The 24,196-nt window shown below is 36.5% G+C and overlaps 1 protein-coding gene across 4 annotated transcripts in view; it reads right to left on the bottom strand.

Moving 5' to 3' along the window:
* Positions 1-20,713: 20,713 nt before the first annotated feature.
* Positions 20,714-24,196, bottom strand: part of LOC107598749 (dehydrogenase/reductase SDR family member on chromosome X-like) — a 61,158-nt gene continuing 57,675 nt past the window's right edge. For all 4 annotated transcript variants that reach the window (XM_016290181.1, XM_016290178.1, XM_016290180.1 and 1 more), the window contains one exon: positions 20,714-22,862. In XM_016290181.1, the coding sequence (XP_016145667.1) occupies positions 22,680-22,862 (183 nt within the window). In that variant the 3' untranslated portion in view covers positions 20,714-22,679. The remainder of the gene's footprint in view (positions 22,863-24,196) is intronic.

Raw genomic sequence — 24,196 nt, forward strand, 5'->3', positions numbered from 1 at the left:
ATTGTTACGTTTTAATCGATCTCATTCAATAAAATTCAAATACATAAGCCGACACCCAGTCCTCCATTTGTAAAAAAATGTAAAAAAAAAAAAATACCCACGACATATTGCATCATTTTCTGATCAAGGAGAATGTAAGAGCATGATCTAATTATAATGTCTCTATGGTGTATTGACTAAGGATTATGTATCGCCTAACCTCCTAGTATTGGCTACATTTTCAAAAAAATCAATTCATCACTCACTAAGAAGCTTTGCAGGTACAAAAAGTCCAATGCTTTTTGTCTCTTGCAAGATGTTTCAAGTACTCATCCAAAGAAATGGCAATGTACGAAGAGAGCGCAATTGATTTGATGACTTGGTTCCTTTGTGTGTCTCACTGTGTTACAATTACAATCTAATTACACAGAGGCAGGGCAGAGGGAATGGTTCGCTCCAGTGGTATTACTCCATTTGGTCCTGGAGCAAATCACTGAATATTTGCTTATTCATTTTCTGTTGTCAGGCCATGCTCTTTTTGGTACGCTGAGAAGATTTGATTTTTATTTCAAGGATAAAGAGGGCAGAGAAGCATGGCGAATGAATTTGTTGCAAATGAAATACTTTGAAATTTGAGTGTGTCTCATATGCATTGTCAGGGCAGGAAATGACTTGGTGAGTTTCTCTGTCTTTTCCTAAAAATTTGTCTCCATCCACAAATGCACAATCAATCAATATCCAACAAAAAAAATGCAAAGAATAAAAGCTATCTGCTTTTCACAGATCTGTGTGAAAATGAAAGTTTATATTAAAAGTTGAGCATAGACAAAGCTTCTCCAATAAAATAGTTATTTAAAAAAAATAAAGTTATTTTTTAAATATAAAGTTATTTAAAAAATAAAATAAAATAAAGTAAAAAAAAAAAAAGAAAAAAAAAAAAAGAAGCCATGTTCAATTATGGTCTCTTGGCTATTTTTTTCTTTTTTTTTTTCTTTCATAAAACAAATTGAATGTAAGATATTAATCTAATCAGTTAAAAGTTTGATACGCTTGTAAGATATGAATCTAATCAATTAAGACTTTTATATATATAACCAATTTAATTAGAGAGCACGTGCTATACAACAACACAGCTGCTATTTATTGTTTTAATCAATCTCATTCAATAAAATTTAAATTCATAAGCTGACGCCCAGCTAAATATGATTTAAAAAATGATAAAAAAGCAGTGCAAGACAATGAGGGATGAGCCATTGCTATTCACTCTGCACCTAATTTAATACACATCCCTATATATCACTGTCTCATAGAGGTAAGCTGTGAGTCAAGGGCAGTTGATTTTGACAAAAATTTAGTTGTAAACACATTTATATCTAAAGAAACAAAACCATTTAAACACAAGTTACTTAATATCACAGAAGCAGTGCTGTTGTTCTAAACATCAGCTTGGCCAAACCAACAACTCCAGATTGCGTATTTATACAGTTCAATGAACAATAAAGTAATATTGAGTAACTTACATTTTGTACACTGAAAAAGTTTTGTTACGTGTTAAGTATTGTTGCATGTTATGTTATATGCCAGTATGGCAAAAAGTTACTGTCTTCATGAGTTATAGTTTAATCATCCACTCAACCAAATTAATTTGTACAAATATTACCGGTACTTTTTCAGTTGAAAAAGCAAATATTACAGTTTATGATCACATTACCCAGGGTGCCAAGACCGCATGATTGAAAAAGCTAAATGACTTTCTAATTTAAAATAACTGTTTTCATTTGAATATATTGTATAAAGTAATTTATTTCTGTGATGGCAAAGCTGAATTTGCCATTATTCTAGTTTGCATGATCCTCAGAAATCATTCCAATATGCTGATTTGCCACACAAGAAACATTTCTAATAATTATCAATGCTGAAAACAGTTGTGCTGCTCAATACTTTTTTGGAAAAACACAAGTGATTTTTTTTTTCAGGATTATTTGATGAATAGAAAGGTAAAAAGAACAGCATTTATTTGAAACAAGTTTCTGTGTCCCTGAATGTTTCTCCAGACTCTTTGTGGGAGTTAGTGTGTACTGCATGTGCTTTGGTGAAGACAGTGCATTAATATAGAATGTGATTAAATGGACTGGAACTATCTGTGTAATTCACGGTTTTAATGCACACCTTCCAGCCAATCAGAATCAAGGATTGGGGCAGACCATGGTATGAATACGAATTAATGAACACCAGATGTGTATCTGTAGATAACTTGTAGAAGTGAACAGCAGTCACTCCACACAGATTGGAAATATGTTATACTACAAAGCAATCACACAGCAAACCAAAGGCCTCATCCTATTTCCACTTCTGTGAGTATGTGTGTGTGTCTTTTAAAGCAGGGTCACAAAATGTGACTACCATGCTTTCAACACTTGTTCAACCGCCCCTCTATCCAGTCGTGTTTGCAGTGGTGCTGTTTGGCGATTCCCATTTTGGGTAAGGTAATAGTGTTCTTCGTCTCCATTCTACTTGAAATAACGCAGATGCTGTTCGCCTCTTTCATTTGCTCTCGGCTGTCTCCCACTGTGGACTCGCTTATTGAAGAAACAAATAATAGCTTGAGCACTGATTATTTTACTCGAATGATATTGCTTTTTTATTGGGTTGACCTTTAAGACCTTATATTGAGATTTATAATCAATGCAAATCATGTTTACTTGTGAAAGCAAGATTGATCAAGGATATGAGCTGTAGACCACATGGGCATTATTTATTTAATTTAATTTTTTTAAGAAAAAACCTTTTTCATTACATTGTCATGGTTAGTTTGGTGGTTAAAGAAATAGTTCATTCAAAAATGAAAAATATTCACATTATTTTTCCAAACCTGTATAACGTTGTCTTTGGAACACAAAAGAAGACATTTTGAAGAATCTTAAAACAGGTATTTTCCATAAAAGGACATGTCATGTCTATATAACGTCTATGACTTGTCTTCTGAAGTCAGATAATAACTTTCAAACCAAAGCAAACCAAATTTAAAGAAAGCAGGGGCAACATGAAAACCAAAGATTATCAGTGATCTGGAAGTTTTTCAAGGGAGGAATGGGCCAGGATTCCAGAAAAGAGGTCTCAGAAGCTTATAAGCACTTAGAGGCAATGTCTTTTTGAGGTTATTAAATAAATAAATACAATTTAACTTTTGGGGGGTGAATAATTTTGTACATGAATGTTTAGAGCCATTTTTCCATCAACTTTATGTTCTGAGAATCACTCAAATGAGTATTAAAAAGTCCTGGGCTCACCCCTTCTTATGATTATAAAGTATCATTTTACTGTAATTCTACATTGTATTTCATTAATTTTAGACCTGTAGCGTCTGGACCACTCCAACACACAATATATATTTTGTTAGCTAGATTTCACAAATACTTTGTAACACCCCAGGATGCCGAACAAGACCCTGGTTTCATGGTAACCCGATACATTTACAACCTTGTGGAATGCGAGCCGGCTCTCATTCTGCTTTCTCCAGAAACAAGGGGTACAAATGCACAGGAGAAATGGACTGTTCTACTAATTAATTCATAGGAAAACCTTTTCTTTGAATGAAAATTGACAAGACAGTTGACCCTGAGAGGTCAGCTAAATATCTACAGCGGATCTAAAATATGAATAGTTAATTATAACTAGTTATGGTTAATTATTCATATTTCCCATGAGCTGGTTAGCTACAGACCACACATTTTTGTTCTTTGTTTTGAACTTGATTTTTAACTTTTGAAATGTATAAATAGGCGCCCTCCGTCCCTCCCCCTGTTCCGCCTCCGCTCCACCGCCCACCTGGATTGTTTAGTGTTTGGGGCATCTGGAAGCCACTCCTTGGGGGGGGGGGGCTCTGTCACGAATTCGGTCTAGTCTATGGACTTCCGTTTATTCACCACCAGAGGTCACCCTTTCCATTTAATTGACTCTCGCACAACACAAACTGTTGCATAGCACCAGTTCTAATCTACATATCCCATTATTCTTTGCACGATTTGCACACTGCACTGATTGCTCACAGCTGTTTCTAATCACCTCACTCACTATATAGCACCCACTCTAACCACATTTCTCTGCTGAGTATTGTTTAGCCTGTACCCCTTTCCTAGTCTCCGTGTTTTCCTTGTTTTGCCTTGCCTGTTTTTGCGGTTTCTGATCTTTGCCTGTTTTCTTGGATTTCTCCCTCTCGTCTCACCCCTGTGATTCTGTCTGCTGATCGGTGACCTACGCTAGCCCTAGGACTATTCTTGTGTTTTGCCCGACATATACCTGTTTGCCAGTGTTTTGACCCTGCCTGTTTACCACGTCTCTTAAATAAAGCCTGCAGATGGATCCACATGTCTCACGTCTTGTCAGCCCCGTTACACCTTGTTTATGAAAATTGACCATTGAAGTTTTTATGAAATCGTATTTCCCTGCAACATTTTATAAGTGGGATGTTGAATACCATTAGCCCAGTTCTGTAAGGTCAATTGCAATCTGTTTTTTTTTTTATCCTTCAATTTGAATTTTATTTGTTCTGAAATTTTTTAATAATTAAAAAAAAATCCCTTCAAAGTTGTGAACTGTATCTTTAAATAAAATGTTTAATAAGTCATCCATCACAAAGCTCACACATAGATGTTAAAAAGTCATTTTTATTGAGTTTATAAAATGTTCAGTTTCACTTCAGCATAATCAATGAAACAGTTTAACTCCATGTGGCTCAACTACCTTCTTCCTATGCTCAATTTACCCATCACTGGGGGCAAGTTGAGCCAAGAAAGCCATGTTTTGAAAGCACTTTATTTTAGATCCAAAGTGATTGTTCCCAAGGATGCACCACATCCTGAAATGTATGTACATATTTAAGTTGGACCCATTACTGTCATCAGTGTTGGGGAGTAACTAGTTACATGTAACGAATTACATAATTTAATAACAAAATAAAAGTAACTGTAATCAGTTACAGTTACTAAAAAAAATGTGTAATTAAATTACAGTTGAAATGAAAACGTTAAGGATTACGGTAACACTTTACAATAAGGTTCATTAGTTAAACATTAGTTAATGTATAAACTAACATGAACTAACCATGTGCAATACATTTGTTACTGTATTTACTAATCTTCACTAACGTTAGTTAATAAAAATACAGATGTTCATTGTTAGCTCATGTTAGTTCACAGTGCATTAACTAATATTAACAAGATTTTAATAATGTGTTTGTAAATGTTGAAATTAACATTAACAAAGATTACTAAACACTGTATAAGTGCAGTTCATTATTAGTTCATGTTAACTAATGTAGTTAACTAATGAACCTTATTGTAAAGTGTTACCAGGATTACAAAGGGGGTTACATCTGATTTTTTCACACACACTCCCTCATACAGATTTAATTGAGTTCTTTCATAAATTGCAGTGACTGCTCTAAAATATGAAACACCAATGTTTCAGTAGTTTATAACATGCTTATCCGATAGGGTTTATGTATATGCTTTATTTTTTTAAGATTAACTGTTTTTCCAAGGCATTGTTAGAGTCCAGTGTTTCCTGTCATAGCTATGCAAAGATTTGATTTCAAAAACAGTATCATAGCTATTAAACTATTTCTTGTTATGATTTTAAATATGTATTTAACCTCAGAATGATTTAAAGCAGTGGTTTTCAAACCTGTCCTGGCGTACACCCAGCCCTGCACATTTTGTATGTCTCCCTCATCTGTCACACCTGATTCAACTCATCAGCTCATTAGTGGAGTCTGCATGACCTGAAGTGGGTGTGTCAGATATAGGGAGACATACAAATCATGCAGTGCTGGGGATACTTCATGGACAGGTTTGAGAACCCCTGATTTAAAGTAAGTCTGATTTTGTGGTGGTTGTGCTTCAAAGGGGCCATTGGATGCCCATTTTCCACAAGTTGGTATGATTCTTTAGGGTATTCTTGAAATGGTCACTGTGGTCGTGTAAAACAATACCCTTTTTTACCTTGTCAAAAACAGCTCTGTTCACAGCGACTGATTTTGGTGCATTTCTCTTTACATGCTAATGAGGTCTGCTCACACCCGCCCCTCTCTTCTGTGGAAGAGCAAACGCGATTCGTAAATAATCATAACAAATAAATAAATAAATAAATAAAAAAGCTATGGCTACGGACCTTTCCCGATCCCGCCCCCCCAATTTTGCATCCAGTGTCTTCTTTAAAATTAAGATATTATAATCTTAATTCAAGTGATGAAGGATTTCGAAAGTCTGACAGTTATCAGTGTTGAGCACATACTGTAAGGTTAACCCTGCCTGGTTTACATGTTTGAAAATGATTAACAGTTGAAAACATTAGAAATTTAGAAAAGTAATCAAATGTAATCAGTTACATTACTTTAATAAAGTAATTGAAAAGTTACACTACTTATTACATTTTAAGTAGGGTAACTTGTAATCTGTAACCTATTACATTTCCAAAGTAACCTTCCCAACACTGACTGTCATGTGCTCACTTTAAACACACCGCAAGTAAAAAATGTGCTCCACACACCCCGCTCTCCCCTATATTGCCATTGACAATGGTGTAATATACATTTAAGCAGTTATGAAGTAAAAATATTTACAGGTATTCCAGAGGGTTAAATATAATTGGTTTATTTTATAGACTATGCTTTAATATAATATAAAGACTTTAGCTTTGCCAATTTCTCAGCACATGCCCCACCTCTCTCTCTCTCTCTCTCTCTCTCTCTCTCTCTCTCTCTCTCTCTCTCTCCCTCTCTCTCTCTCAGCACCCCGCCCGCCATTGACAATGGTGTAATATACATTTAAGCAGTTATGAAGTAAAAATATTTACAGGTATTCCAGAGGGTTAAATATAATTGGTTTATTTTATAGACTATGCTTTAATATAATATAAAGACTTTAGCTTTGCCAATTTCTCAGCACCCCCCCCCCCTCTCTCTCTCTCTCTCTCTCTCTCTCTCTCTCTCTCTCTCTCTCTCTCGTCCTGTCTCCCTCTCAGCTCCCTGCCCACTCTGTAATTACACTTTGCAAAACACATTATTTTTAATTGTTAGCGTGAAGTGGAGATTCAGAGGTCAGAGAGCAGTGTTTCTGATAGTGCTTGTGTCTATGTGTGTGTGTTTGTGTGTAGAGGTGTGTACTTTCTCTAAGGCCTGTGATTAATAGCTGCAGTACTGTGCTGTTGACCTTGAGAGCTCCGTCATTACAGGTGGTGGCTTACAGGGTGGGAGGGAGAACAGATGGGACATATTACCCCTGAATATCTACAGACAGGGGATATTGCACGGGCCAATGCACCCACCTAAATCAAAGTTTGGAATACGCAGAGGGAAATTTGATAGATACTGATACAAATGAGGACAGATTTGGTGATTATAATGCGCTATTCATTGTGCTCTTTCAACGGACATCTCATTGATTGGTTACACAGCTTAACTGCAGGGGGAAAAAAACACTGATGCCAAGGGGATAAACCTAAATAGAATCCTGTAATCATTGTGTTTCACAATTAGTTCATTGCGGCAGCCTTTACAATATTCTCATAATATTTTCACCATTATTCGGTCAGCCCTAGATGATAGTTTTTTACGATTCTTTAATGCTTAACTTTTAATCTGTGCATATGTATTTTGGCAAACTTTCCAGTTTATGTACAACATCATACAGGGTATTTCAAACTTTTTAATGATAAAATATCACAAATATGATGATTTCTTTTCGGGGGACTTCCAAATATCAATATACACTACCTCAAATTTTGTTCAGTAAGAATTTTTTAAAGAAACATTGTTCCCCCCCAACATTGATAATAAGAAATGTTTCTTGAGCAGCAAATCAGCATATTAGCCTGATTTCTGAAGGATCATGCAACACTGAAGACTGGAGTAATAGCTGCTGAAAATTCAGCTTTGCATAACAGAAACAAATTACATTGTAAAACATAGTCACATAAAAAAAATGATTGTATTTTATTTTGGATTAAAATATATATATATATAAAAAAATGTATTGTATACTTCTCACTGTGTAGGAAGATTTGCATAACACCGCCCAAATGTTCATGCAAAGAAAGAAGGCGTAACTTTGATTCTCGCTGTAGTATTGTTGCTGCCACCGCCATGTTGTGGAGACGCTCTGTGTTGTGAAAGTGAAACTACTTTGTTTGGTCTTCCAAAAGAGGACACAACTAGAAATCAGTGGTTAAGTTGTATTTACAACACTGTTCCAGAACAGTTCAACTTACAGGGTGGGAGGGAGAACAGATGGGACATATTACCCCTGAATATCTACAGACAGGGGATATTGCACGGGCCAATGCACCCACCTAAATCAAAGTTTGGAATACGCAGAGGGAAATTTGATAGATACTGATACAAATGAGGACAGATTTGGTGATTATAATGCGCTATTCATTGTGCTCTTTCAACGGACATCTCATTGATTGGTTACACAGCTTAACTGCAGGGGGAAAAAAACACTGATGCCAAGGGGATAAACCTAAATAGAATCCTGTAATCATTGTGTTTCACAATTAGTTCATTGCGGCAGCCTTTACAATATTCTCATAATATTTTCACCATTATTCGGTCAGCCCTAGATGATAGTTTTTTACGATTCTTTAATGCTTAACTTTTAATCTGTGCATATGTATTTTGGCAAACTTTCCAGTTTATGTACAACATCATACAGGGTATTTCAAACTTTTTAATGATAAAATATCACAAATATGATGATTTCTTTTCGGGGGACTTCCAAATATCAATATACACTACCTCAAATTTTGTTCAGTAAGAATTTTTTAAAGAAACATTGTTCCCCCCCAACATTGATAATAAGAAATGTTTCTTGAGCAGCAAATCAGCATATTAGCCTGATTTCTGAAGGATCATGCAACACTGAAGACTGGAGTAATAGCTGCTGAAAATTCAGCTTTGCATAACAGAAACAAATTACATTGTAAAACATAGTCACATAAAAAAAATGATTGTATTTTATTTTGGATTAAAATATATATATATATAAAAAAATTTATTGTATACTTCTCACTGTGTAGGAAGATTTGCATAACACCGCCCAAATGTTCATGCAAAGAAAGAAGGCGTAACTTTGATTCTCGCTGTAGTATTGTTGCTGCCACCGCCATGTTGTGGAGACGCTCTGTGTTGTGAAAGTGAAACTACTTTGTTTGGTCTTCCAAAAGAGGACACAACTAGAAATCAGTGGTTAAGTTGTATTTACAACACTGTTCCAGAACAGTTCAACCCAAATATTCGTGTGTGTGCAATGCATTTTATGGAGGACTGTTTCCTGAAACTGGGAGAGTAGCCTACAATACTGTCTGTTCTGACTCACAGCCTGTAAGTATGTTTTCATATTTAAAGAATTTGCCACTGATGATTCAAACGCGAGTTTTGAGCAGTGTAGAGTAGCACTTGTTGTTTGTCATTTCTCAAATGCAGACATTGCTTTATGTTTACGCGGTGCGATGCAATGCAACGTGTAAAAAGACAATATAAGTCATTATAATCAGTAATTATGTCCCCACTGGATGCAACAAATTCCTCGTTTATAATGGGTTTTATTGGTTTTGTCTCGTCGCTCCGGGACGTGGCATCACAGTATGGTAGGGGCGTAACATTTCCGTCACACGCTTAAGGTATTTGGCCAATCACAACGCACTGGATAGCTGGCCAATCAGAGCACACCTCACTTTTCAGAACGATGAGCTTTGTAAAAATCGTCGCGTTTCAGAAAGGCGGGGCATAGAGGAGAAACAATAATGTACAGTATGTGAAAAATAATGTGTTATTTAAAAAAATAATGTGCATAAACACATTTCATTACACCAAATACACAAAGTAATGTTCTTTTTAGCAACGTCATATGACCCCTTTAAGGTTATGTCTATCTTGTTTGGCTGACAATCTTGTTTAATTCAGATGATAATGTTTACTGTAATCATCTTAGTTGTTTATTTACCGCCTCAATGCCCCCAAAGATATGTTTAACCTTCAAATCAGTTGCAGCCTCAACAAAGTCACACGTTTAGCTGCAGTCTCTTATCCATGTTTTTATTCTGAGACTTGCTGGCCCTGAATTCCTTTTCCTTCTCTTGCACTGCAAACTCTATTTGAAATGCAAATCAAAGCCTGGTGATTATGGAGAGTAACCCAGCCTCCTTCTGTTCTGTCTGCTGAATTCTTCCGTTTGTGTATGCTCAAGCACAAAGACATGCATGCTCACTCACACCAACTCATCTAATGATATGCTACTGTTCTCCAGTGCTCTCAGGATGAAGCAGGATTTATGGGAACACAGAACACGTCTAAATTAACGCCAGTGTGCCAGTCATACATCATTCCAGATATTTCTTTACTACACATCACTATTTTACATTAAATAAGGTAATTTAATTATCACTGAGCCTGATGTGTGAATGCATGAAAGCATGTGCTGATTAAAGAGGATGAGAAAAGCTGGTTTATGGTGTTTCTAGTGTTAAAGAAATAGTCCACCCAATAATTTAAGATTTGGAGAAATTTAGCATTACATCACTTGCTCACCAATGGATCCTCTGCTACAGTGAATGGGTGCCGTCAAAATGAGAGTCCAAACAGCTGATAAAAACATCACAATAATCCATAAGTAATCCACACGACTCCAGTCCATCAATTAATACCTTGTGAAGCAAAAAGCATTGAGACGTTTGTCACTTCAAATTGTTGCTTCCTGCTAAAATACAAGTCCTCTATCCATAATATTGCTTTCTCCAGTGAAAAAGTTGTCTCATTTCAATCAGGAGAGAAATATGCAAAAATATATTTTTGATGAACTATTGCTTTAAATCAAAGATTAAAGGGATATTTCTCCCCAAAATGAATATAAAACACTCAATATTGTCAGCAAAATAGGTGGCTTGTTGGTCATTTTCTAAGTGCTCTGTTTGGTTTTGGAAAACAGCCCAATAATTATCATGGCAAGAAGAGAGTTTTGTAATAATATTTCACAATATTAGTGTTTTTAATCTAATTTGTCTCAAATAAATGCACAATGCAAATGAACATAAGCGACTTATTTCAAAAACATCGAGAAAAAAAAATACCCCAAATCAATACAAAATATTTGAATGGTAGTGCATGAACTAACTGGTGAATTTTTGTCTGAAAAATAATTAAGGCTAATAACTGTAATAAATAATTGCTTATTTGGCACTTATTTAAATAAATGTCCCCAGCATAAATGAAGAGTAAATAGTGGATCTAAGTGGAAATATATACTCTAGCAGCTCTGTGACCTTCTCCTCTGAATCTCGTTTAGCACAACTCAGCGCTCTCTCAGCCTAAACAAATGCTGTCAAGACCCTGACAGTTCTCATCTGGGACGTAATTGAAAACAGTCTTACCACAAAAGGGGCCTTATTGATTAAATTCAGAGCTCCTTCTGTCACCTGTCATTCAGCTACAAACATATCTGAGCAGCGGCCTATAGGGATTTGTTGATGACATTAATGGATTAATTCAGTATATTTAGAACCCTGAATGAAGGATGACGGTATATTGCTCGGGTAAAGACTATGTATGTATGTATGTACAATATATGTATGTATCTATTCCATCTATGTATGTATGGAATCTTTGCAAGACTTTGATGAAAATGAATGCTGAAACCATGAAATTTAGTGTCCATCAAATCAAAATCTCAGCACATAAAGTGTCATGAGAAAATGAAGAAGTATCAATCTCATACACACATCCAGAGTTATTTGCATACTTCTCCATTTGGTTTGTTTATTTGTTTCAGCTTGAAAATTCTATTAGTTTCTACAGTGCCTAAGAAAGTGTATTCAAAGGGACAGTTAACGGTAACATTGGCTTCCATAGTATGGAAAAAAAATACTATGGAAGTTGATCAACTGTTTGGTTACCAACATTCTTCAAATTATCTTCTATTGTGTTCAACAGAAGACAGAAACTCATACAAGTCTGGAACAAGTGGAGGGTGAGTAAATGATGACAGAATTTTTCATTTTTGGATGAACTGTCCCTTTAAGTTCTCAAGTATCCAGCAGAAAAACAGATTATACATACTGCTGAAGGAGATGTTCACAGTGTAACTAATGAGAGTACCTCTTGCTTGAATGGTTTAGATGTTTTGATCTACCAATACCCTGAAGCTGGAGATGTTCAGATGTGTGCCCTCCACCAATCTGTTTCAGACACCTACTTTCAATCCCAATGCACAATATTTCTTCCATAATCCCAGGTTTTCAGTTATACATATGAATATGAAATATTAGTGCTCTACAATGTTTTTAAAATTGTTCATTCATGGAGAGAGGCACTTAAGTGATCACGAGCCTATCGGGAATGTGCCAAATATAATATTTTATTCACCCTTAGGCTAAAAGCGTTCATCTCAAACAAATGCACAAAATGAGGAAAATATAGTAGAGATATTAGCAAAGTGGCAACAAAAAGCTTTTCTGTTTTTGCTGTGGCATCTGTTCTCAATGCTTGTTTGGGATTTATGAGTACTGACATAATGCATCAGCTAATTTGATTTGAGATGTAACTATGTAACCATGTCATTTTGTTGTTACATTCTTAATAATGCTGCTGGCTAGCAGCCAGACCTGAAACCATCACAGTGGTGTTTCAAGAGTTTTACTGTTTTTCCTTATTTGCTAAGACATAATTCCAAAAAAAATCTCTGTAACATATTTCTCAAAACAGTAAGCAGAAACTTACAAACTCAGCTGCCATTACAAAACCATCAAATTCACCATACACTAAACACCTTAATAAAAGGTCTTTATTGAATACAATATGACTATATCACTCTGAGCATTATTTAGCCATAATGACAGAACACTATTCTGCCTATTACACAGCTACTCACCAAATAAATAAATAGCCTATTGATATGAGATTAAATTATAATTTTTATTTTATTTTACTAGTATATTATCTTGAAGTTTCCACTTTCTAAGATAATATAATAAATATTAAATAGCACTAAAATAGCCCACTGAAACGTACAAGATTGAGAATCATTTCTAGATTTTCTAGCATGAAACTTAAGAATAGTGTTTTGAAAGTATAGCTTTGAAATAAAAAAAAAATTTTGCAAATAGAATTAATTTGTCTAAGCCAGTGATCCTCAAATCTGGCTCGTGAGATCTACTTTCCTGCAGAGTTTAGTTCTACCTTAATCAAACACACCTGAGTTTGCTAATCAATGTCTTCAGGATCATTAGAAAATCACAGGTTTGTTTGAGTATAGGGTTGGAGCTAAACTCTGCAGGAAAGTAGATCTTGCGAGCCAGATTTGAGCATCACTGGTCTAAGCAATTGAGGAAAAAAAAAAAAACTCAAATAATGTCCCATTTACAATAAGTTCCATTAGTGTTACATTATCCAGTTAGTGTTGGTTAATGCATTAATATTAAAAACAATGAACAAATTTGTTACAGTATGTATTAATCTTTGTTTACTTTAAAACACAACTGTTCATTGTTAGTTCATATTAGCTCAGGTCCATTAAATAATTCCAGATTTTATTAGCATATTAACAGTATTTTTATTGTGTGTTCCTGTTGCTAATGTAGTTAACTAACGTTACCAAATTAATCTTTATTGTAAAGTGTTAACAAAAATATAATTGGTTTAAGACTATGTACTGTAAGGTAACTAGAATGGATTTTAATGTCTTAGCAATGGAGAACTGTAGTATGTATTTGACCTCTGACCTGCAGTGAACATGCCTGAGGGAAAGCAAAGGTGCGTCCCAAATCGTGTACTTATGCACTATTCTATGACATTTTGTAGTATAAATAGTGAGAGTAGTGTGTTCATACTGAAAATTCCAAAAAGAAAGAGTGCACTTAAAATACCCGAATGATTCACTTAAATAACCGGGGGAAAAAAACGAAGTGTGGAACGTTGAACACGTCATGCACTCAACTGTCGCAGCTTTAATTACGTGGTGAAGGGGGAGGGGCTATCAGACTCCATTTATGTCTGCTATTAAAGATTTATAAGCATGTGTCTTTCTCTGCTCCTCCCCCTCCCTGCAAACAAAAAAGCCCAGAGGGGGCAAGATACTGTTCCACTGAGGCTACCTTGTTAAAATCGCTTATTACCACAATATTGCTAATCTGAAAGCTCACACAAAGGGTAAACAACCACTTCAGCAGTCAAAAGGACTAGCGCCCTAAAGCATTTCTTAGAGACATTGAATTTTTTTTTAAATCACCATAAACCAGCTTGATAGGGTAAAAAAGGAATTCACACATTCACATTCATAATGCAGAAACAGAATAAACAGAATAAAAACTTTGCCTTTCCATAACTTCAGCTCCCTTGACAAAGTTAAATTGTAAAGTTATTAAAGTTATAAAAACTTACAAGTTGTAGAAAAAATTATGAGTAGTAAAATAATGAATTCAATTTAATACTGCTCCACACAGAAAGCTATCACACAGTTTTAAAATACTCAATATACAGCACAGCCAGTGCCAAATGGACTTTAATGTAGCTTTTTTTGTAGGTTAATATGTGGTTCCCTTTCATGGGAACTTCGAAATGCGTCCTCTAGGAGTCGCTATGGGAAACCAAGAGGATGCAGTGTCTCGTTCCCTACTCAGGGAACCATGGTTACATACGTAACCTGAGACGTTCCCTTTCATGGGAACTTCGAACTGCATCCTCTAGGTTTCCCATAGCGACCCCTAGAGGACGCAGTAGCTGTGTCTCATTTAGAAGGCTGCGCCCTCCGGAGGTCGCATTCGAAGGCTGCATACGCCATTGAGGCTGTCTCATTTCAGAAAAGCAAGTAGGACACTCCGAATGCGACCTTCGAATGTGACCTTCTTTCACAGGGATTCGGAGGATGCATGAGGTGTATCCTTCGCTGCTACAGATAACCCAGAATTCTTTGCGCTGCCGTAAACAACCGTTGTTAATTTGAAAAATGCAGGCGCCGGCAGATGTACACACAAGCGCAGATGTGGTGTTTACAACTTACCTTAAATCGCCTTGGCAAAGACGTCGGTAAAAACATTTTTAATATGCTCCTCCTTTTTTCTCTCTAACAGATGTCTGCTGTACGTACGATGCAGCTCCTCAAACATTGAACAAAATAAAACAAGTAAAAGCATTTTTTTTTTCAAATTACTTTCCAAATTTAGAAATAATTGTCCTTCATTTAAGTAGTGTGAGAGCGCAACGATGCTCTAAATGTGTTGGATACTTCCTGTTTCCTTTTCCGCCTGTCCTATGAAGGCCGTCTCGTTTAATTCTAGGTTGAGGACACTTCGTATATTCATCCTACAGAGGATGCGACCTCCAGAGGATTCGACCTCCGGAGGGCGCAGCCTTCAAAATGAGACACAGCTAGTGTCTCGTTCCCTACTCAGGGAACCATGGTTACATAGGTAACCTGAGACATTTTCTTGAAAGATCCATCTGTATCTGCAGCAGAAATGTTACTGATTAAACATAAAAGGTCATTTACCTGCTCTGTCAGCCATTAGCCATTCATCTGTAACCGGTGTTGCCTGCTCTAAAGCTGATACAAAGTAGGGTGACCATACGTGCCATTTTCCCAGGACGCGTCCTGGCCAGGATTATTGGCTAAAATATCTAGGTTTTGGCTTTGTTTGCGTGTGCAGACCGATCGGTGTATGACATCAAAATACCTCGAGAGCATTTTGAAAGCATAAGGAACAGTATGGTATTTTGATGTCATACACCGATCGGTCTGCACACACAAACAAAGCCAACACCTAGATATTTTAGGCAATACAGAAATCCTGACCAGGACGTGTCCTGGGAAAATGGCACGTATGGTCACCCTAATACAAAGGGTTTGTGGAGGCCACTCTTGAACCAGAAATCATGTCTTCTGCCTGAGCCTAGTGGTTGGGTACCTGTCAAAATGCTGAAGCAAAGGCTAAAGATTGAAAAACTAATTGCTTGTGAACTCTTGTGAACTTAGCAAATTGGCTAACTAAACCATGCTAACCAGCCAATTCTTGACGCCTCAAACAAACAGAAAAATCCCCACAGAGCAAGTAATTACAGACTTTAGGGAAATCGATGTCAATGTCGTCAACTCTTTTCTTCCATATTGTGATATTAAAAGTGCACAGTGACACAGATTATCAAAATCAAAAACAAAAAATACAAAAAAAGAATGGGTGAATCGTTCACAATAAGATCAATAACATGCATTAAGAAAATAGGGATACTTTTTGTTTCATGCTGACATTAAAATGACTTGTTGATGTTTCTGAAGATACGATCAGCTTGTATAGAATAAGTGTGAAAAAGTTTCATGTAAGCAAGCTATTTTCTGTGAATGTGTGAGATTACTATTTTCACTACAAATCAGTGTATTTATTATTATGATATTAAATTAAAATAATATGATAACAGATAGCAGTTTGCAATAAAAAAAACATAATAACTGGCTGTTTTCATCCAGGTAAAATAATAGCAAATGACACTGGATGCTTTGCACATTTTCGCACTCGCTTCACAAGTTACAAATGGTCGCACGCACTTATGTATTAAAAATAAGGTGAATATTTGCATGTTCAGTGCAGTTCTCTCGTTAAATCATATTTGTTTTTTAACAGAAAATTAAACCAAAACAGCATCATATTAAAGTAATTATTTGTTTGAGTGCTTTGAAATGAAAACATCACAGAGAACAAAAGGTCACTATAGGATTTGTTCTTCAGTGAAATGAGAGAAAATCTGGTAATGCCACTGTATCTCCACTTGTGAGATCAGAGTTAGACTCTTAAGAGTTGTTAAATATGGATGATGGATGATGAAGAGTGCAAGTCTGAATGTTGAGGCTTATCGAGACAGCATTACCCAGGTTTAAGCAGGCCTGCTGGTTTGTGGAGATAAAGGCCTTTCCACCGAGCCTGCTAAGGGGGCACTGGTGCTATTAGCAGTCAGCTAACAGCTCCTACAATCGCTCTTTTATATGGATCTAGGGCCAGTCACCCTCACCTCAATTCTAACCAGAAACCAGGAAAAGCAGATCTTAGATCAGGCGTGAAAACGGCCATTTCTGGCAACACCGTCGGTCGGTGAGTTTCTCAGGCTGTGAGGGATAAGTAGTGGAGAGCTGGCAGAGGATGTGTATGATTAGCCACATAAAGTTCAGTGGCCGGTGTGCAGAAACCTCTCTCGAGGACATAATCAGGAAAACCTATTTAGAGAGCCCATTAGAGCCCAATCTGTCTTGACAGGCCAAATTGCTTTTTTTTTTTAAACTACAAATTATCCTAGCTCCTAGCATTTTGGGGGCCCTAAGAAACCCCCCCGTCAGTGTGTTCATAACCTCCAAAATGTTCCCACCACCCTGAGGCCTCAGAGCAGTTTCACTATAATATATGTATATATATATATATATATATATATATATATAGTGAGTTAATTTCAAGGAATGTTAGTATTTAGGGATATCCCGCTTTTAAAATGATCTGGGTTAAAAAATGACATAAAAGAAGTAAACCAATTCAATATTTTCAATGTTTTAATGGATATTGTTTATGGAAGCACTGACAAATATATTTAGAAGAGATTTACATTACATGCCATATTATGATTTGCATGCTTTACATTTGACTCCTGACACATATTAAAAACATTATGTTTAATGTGGCGTTTCTTTCATAAAACAGTGGTTTAATATAAACCATTGAGAATTATTTAATCTTAAATGTTATATTTTATCATATTGAATATTTTAATATGCTTAAAATGAATATTTAAATATTAAATATTGAATATAATTTATACAGTTAACAATTATAGTTGTATGTTTCATATAATTTTTACCATTGTTTGCGTAACAAGAAATGCCAACAGTACTAGGCTGCTAATGATGTCTTGGACAGCATGTGGCCCCTTGGATTTTTTGTGTATAGGGAAAACATTGGGTTATTGGGAAAAGCTATTGCTCTAAATGTTCAGACTATTGTTTGTCTTCAAAATGCCAGAAGTCAGTTAACTCATTTGCTGGACAGAGGTTTATAAACCAGTGGTTCACATGTTGACAAAGTGATGGTCCACCATTGATTAGACTCAGTGGCGGCTACTTACCTGCCCAAGTGCACGACTTTTATCGAGCAGACAAAATATATGAGTGATGCACAAATCAGGGACAGATAAGGATCAGAATAGTGAGACTAAAAGCTGGATTCCAGACAAGGTGGGGGACCAACTGGAGCACCACAGAGGCCATCGAGTGATGGGCAAAGTGTGACAAAGCCTTGGCAAGCCTGTGACAGTGATAAATTAGAGATAGCCATCCTTTCCAGGAAAATAAACTACAGGGGAACATGGATCAAGTCAAGCGCATACACAGACACACATTCCTTTTCACACTAATGTGGACCGTGGACACTAATCAGAGATTTATGGATAAGACAATAGCTCTCTGCACATACTTTTCTTCCCACCCCATTGAGAGTGGAATAGAGCAGGAGGATTGATCCTGGGCAAATCTGATAGATGACTGATGGAGTGAAGGACATGTTGGTGTGCCTGCTGGTCACCTCTACAACCCACTCATTGAAAATACAGAGTTCTGGCATGAAACTCTGATGGCGCAGTCCGATAGGTCTAACTCAATCTGACGTAATGACATCATTATCACATGGCACAGCTGATTGGTTCTCTCCTGTATCAGTAGCCAATGAGCTCGCTGCTCAACATTAAAATATATGACTAGAGCTTGCAGTAGCAGTTGCAGCTTGCTTCAGAAACCCTCCACCTTCCCCAGCTCCACCTGTATAGGTCTGCTACGAGGTGATTCATGTATGCTGTGGGGGTTATTTCATGTATGTTATATTTGCAGCAGCAATATTTCTTACATGCTCACAGCAGCATGTTGTGGATGTATTGACAGTAGCAAGTCTTTGTACTTGCTCTGCCGCAGCAGCGTAGCAAATCTATTCCGCCAAGACCAAATACATTAACATTGTCATGTACATTACCATGCCAATCCCTCTGAGAGTTGTCATGACAGAAATAATATTTTTTATTTTATTTTTTTAGGAGGAGGTAGTTAGATGCTCACGGAAGAGATAGGTTTCAGTTGTTTCTTGAAACTTGTGAGGGATTCAGCTGTCCGGATGGAGATAGGTAGGTCATTCCACCAGTTGAATGAGGTCTTGGCGGAATTCTTGCAGAAATGTAGGCATAGTCACGCATTAGCTGGGTCGCACCTGTGTCGTTCATCATCAATGAACTGACTTCAGCTGGAAAAATTACTTTATTTATTTGTTATTGTCTTCTTGCATTATTAACAAACTATTTTCCTGTTTTAACACTGTAAAGCTGCTTTGACACAACCAGTATTGTATAAAGCGCTATACAAATAAAGGTGACTTGACTTGACCTCCAAGGTGAATCTGTAGAATAATGTCATATCTTCTATAGGTTCTATAATGTTACCATCAAATAATCATCGAAGAAAATTAGAGAAAAATGATAGGTTGTTAAGAATAGCTCAAGCTACTAACCATGCAAGGGGACACCTTATATGCATATAGGGCTTTAGGAGATTTCTAGGAATATTCTTAAATTTTTTTGTTTTATTTATTTTATTTTCAAGGGCCTAATTGTTATGACTATAGGCTACATATTAAATATGAAACTTCTCTTTTGCTTAAAATATTCTAAGAAATATGATTACGCAAAGTTCAGAGCTCTTGATTTCATCAAGAGCAAAACAAATCCATACAGAATATAACATCAGAGATGAGATGTGTGCATTAAACTTTAATCCTAAACTTTGTCAAACTGCAGCCTGAAACACAACCCGTCATGTCTTTAGACGAGTTCCTGTTATAAACATAAATATAAATGTGACTTAACAGTGACACTTCAAAACTGGATGACTTTCCTTTTTCTGTGGAACATAAGAAGATATTTTGAGAAATGTCTGTTTTTTTGTCCATAGAATGGAAGTCAATGTTAAACAAAACTATGTGATTACTAACATTCTTTAAAATATCTTCTTTTATGTTTATCAGAAGTAGTCCACTGATGCTTGGAGACTACTGCAGGAATAGGTGCACATGTAAAACAGCAAGATCTTTCGTTCAAGAGCATCACTTAAAAAGCAATCAAATGTGTTAGTATTTAAAAAGGTGAACGAGGTGAGTCTTGCATAGCATTGCGTACGTTTGAGAGTGGGTGCTAGGATGTGCTTGAGGTGGATGTCCCACAAACTGCCAAAGGCATTCATGACAGAAAAAAAAACTAAAATGAGTCATCTGCTCCTGTAGAGGATTTCAGGTCACATCACACACACGCACACGCGCACACACACACACGCACGCACGCACACACACACACATGGTCTGCAACAGCCATCTCTTGAAATGTACCATCTGCTTTAAGAAAAATTTACTATTACTTTAAAACAGTGAAAAAAGTGTCACATGTTACATGTGACTATGCGTGACTGAACTTGTATTAGGGAGAACTAAATAATTTTCAATGAAATGTCTGGAACAAAGGATGAATATAGTCTTTTTTTATTCTATTCTATTTAATAGAGATTATATGACAACTGATAATTATATGAGTTCTGCTCTGTGTCCTTGAAACGGCAAATGACCGGCCCCGCACAATTTCTAAAACCCACACAACATAAATTGGATTTTACGTTCCATATTTTCATTTACACTTCACCATTAGCAGAAAAAAACTGCTACTGCAACAGTAAAATCAGTGTTTTTATTTAGACAAGAGCCTTAGAAGAGAAACTTATTCACTCTGTTTTCTACAAGAGCTGAAGATGAGACACTTCAGAGTCTCCTGGCAAGATAATGCTGCAATCTTTTCTCCGTCTTCATCCCTCTCTCTCACACACACAAATGACAGAAACATTGGGCTCATTCACAGTGCATGTGGCTGAGGAGCAAAGTACACAAAATCCTCTTTGCACATTTTGTACTGAGACTGATTCTCAATTCATTTATCATCAACCATTTGGTGCTTCCAAATATTATTAATTTATTTCTCAGTATCACAACCATATAATTTATCTATTGGATCATTATTATATGTGCATGGAAGTGAATTACACTTCCTTTAATGCTAGGTAAATTATAATACAGGAGCACTTCCATTAGTGCATAATTACAGTACAATAAGCAAAACTAGGCGATGATAAAAAAAAAAAGAAATTCTCAAAAGCAGTGCAAATGGGTGAATATCTTCATCTCTCTTTTACCCAAAAACTTCGTATCCCATTCATCGTACGATACAGAGAAGGAACCAAATTAGTTGGGAGATGTTTAAATGTGAACACATTTGATCAACTGCATGACTGACGCCACATAAAACACACAAATGACAGGCACATTTTGACACAAGTACATTTAAATTAGAATTTAACAGGTCAAAGTACCACTTTACCAAAAGCAGCCAAACTTGAGACGACACCTCCAAGTTGTCACAGACACCAGCGGGTAGAAAGTAACTCATTTTACAGTACTTTAATATAGTGGTATTTATGAAGCGACATCTACTGTTGGAAAACTTTCCAATTTTCCATTATTTCGAGACTCAATCAGCTGGTTTGCTATTGCACACCGACCATGAATAAACACACATATAAAATAAAAATAAAAATAGGATAGCCTGAATATATTTAAAAGTTAAGACTCAACATCTCAAAGGAAAATCTTGATTTATAAAATATGTGCACATATTTAAAATATTTCAGTTTCAAGGTCTGTTGAAAAAAAAACAACTACACATTATTGCACATTGGAATCACAAATTCTCAGCACGTCACAGTCACGAACAGAACAGTCTCCCTCTGGGAGAAAGAAGGTGAATTTAGGTGAGGCACCTGGCGTCTCTGTGGAAGATTCAAAACACAGCATTGCAAATTGCACAGTAGAGGAATGAAAAATGAAGGGCTTAGCCAGACGAATGTTTTTCCCGCTTAGCCCTTCTGCAGTTTGTGTTTAGACACTTAGATGCGGTAGGCAGAGGGAGGAATGACACTGACTGATGGGCAGAATAACCCAACATAGGCGCCACTGAAGATATACAACTATACTAACAAAGAAAGACGCAAAATCCCAGCACGGAAACAAAGAGAATCAACAGAGACAGGCTGCTATTTGCCCAGTTTAGAGAACTGGAGATTTCACATATAATCCTTTTATCCTTCGATTGTCTTTATAGTCTGTTGACAAAATCCGAAGGAAACTCAGCAGAACAGCCATTGCGACGATCCTGATTCATTAAGCACCCAAAAAGGCTTAGCAGAGAACAATATATTAGATTATTAGTCAAAATAATTTTTTTATCAGGGAAAAAGTGTTCGAAGAGTTCCCAAGTGAGGAGGAAGAGAGCAGTTTCAGGACGGAAAACAGTGCACTTGTTAGTATTGGTCACGTTTGGTTGAGGTACAAGTTCTCAAGATGTTAAAAGACGGCTTGTGTGAACACTATAAAGGTAATGAGATGATTTAAAGACCAAGGGACAGTTTTAGAGAATGAACATTTGGCAAATAGTGACACTAACTTAAAAAGTCATGAAGCTGAAATTTTTCAGGCGGACGTTATATTAACTATAAAATGAGGGCCGAGGTCTCAGTGATCAGGAGCTCAGTGTTGATGTTCTCTCAGGTCTGCTGGAGACCCACTAGAGCACAGCTTTCTTTCCACAACTTGTTTTGCAGCCGTTCGTCATAAGAAAGTGCTGAAGACTCCGTCTTGCATCCGTTGTACAGATACAGTCCTCCGATCCCCTCCAGCTCGGAGGCAGCTGCAGCGTAGATGGCTGTGGATGCTCCTTCTGCAGGCGTCTGTGGATGGACAGGAATCAGAGATGAAGTCAACACAGCTGTGGGCACATTAAGAATATTGAAACTGAGACTATCTAAGAAGGACAGGAAAGATGTTCCCGATTCCTGGAGTAAAAATATAAATTTGTCATTTCTGCCAATGTCGTTGACTTCACTCATCCTTGTACGTGACAGCCATTGCAATGTTACAGTAATGCAGTTGTTACAGTGTTCCTTCATTTGTGCTGTAGTGCTCTTCTGGGCACTTGAAGTCTAACCCTAGTACTTGACATATATCTTTAGTTGCAAGCTCTGGTAATTGCCACTTACATCTGCACTTTCTTGTAAGTTGCTATGGTAAATAAACCTGCGGCAAAATACTAGTATTATATCTGTATTAGGACTGTCAATTTGTCATTTGGTTACACTTTAGAATAAGGTTTAAATTGTTAACATTAGTTAATGCATTTGGTATCATGGCTTTTTTTATAGCATGGAATATATTCAAATACACTAAATATAATATATACACACATATTAACTAAATGCTAATTTAAACAGTTTGTTAAAATGTAAGTATATGTAGAAATTAACATTAACCTATATTAATAAATGTTGTAAAACTATATGAATATTTTTTTTACATAACACATTTAATCCTGCCTCCTGACCTGTGTGTACATTTATTTTTCTTTGTGAGTCAGTGAATGAGAAAAGAGCTCTTTACACAGGACACATTCCTGAAACACACTTGAATGAAACAGAACAATACAGGTGCATCTCAATGTCATGGAAAAGTTAATTTATTTCAGTAATTCAACTCAAATTGTGAAACTCGTGTGTTAAATAAATTCAATGCACACAGACTGAAGTAGTTTAAGTCTTTGGTTCTTTTAATTGTGATGATTTTGGCTCACATTTAACAAAAACCCACCAATTCACTATCTCAACAAATTAGAATACTTCATAAAAATTAAATACAAAACTTGCTCTCATCTGAAAAGAGGACTTTGGACCACTGGGCAACAGTCCAGTTCTTCTTCTCCTTAGCCCAGGTAAGATGCCTCTCACATTGTCTGTGGTTCAGAAGTGGCTTAACAAGAGGAATATGACAACTGTAGCCAAATTCCTTGACACGTCTGTGTGTGGTGGCTCTTGATGCCTTGACCCCAGCCTCAGTCCATTCCTTGTGAAGTTCACTCAAATTCTTGAATCGATTTTGCTTGGCAATCCTCATAAGGCTGCGGTTCTCTCGGTTGGTTGTGCATCTTTTTCTTCCACACTTTTTCCTTCCTCTCAACTTTCTGTTAACATGCTTGGATACAGCACTCTGTGAACAGCCAGCTTCTTTGACA

The sequence above is a fragment of the Sinocyclocheilus grahami genome, unplaced genomic scaffold, assembly GCF_001515645.1.
Source record: "Sinocyclocheilus grahami isolate Dianchi unplaced genomic scaffold, SAMN03320097.WGS_v1.1 scaffold255.1, whole genome shotgun sequence".
Lineage (NCBI taxonomy): Eukaryota > Metazoa > Chordata > Actinopteri > Cypriniformes > Cyprinidae > Sinocyclocheilus > Sinocyclocheilus grahami.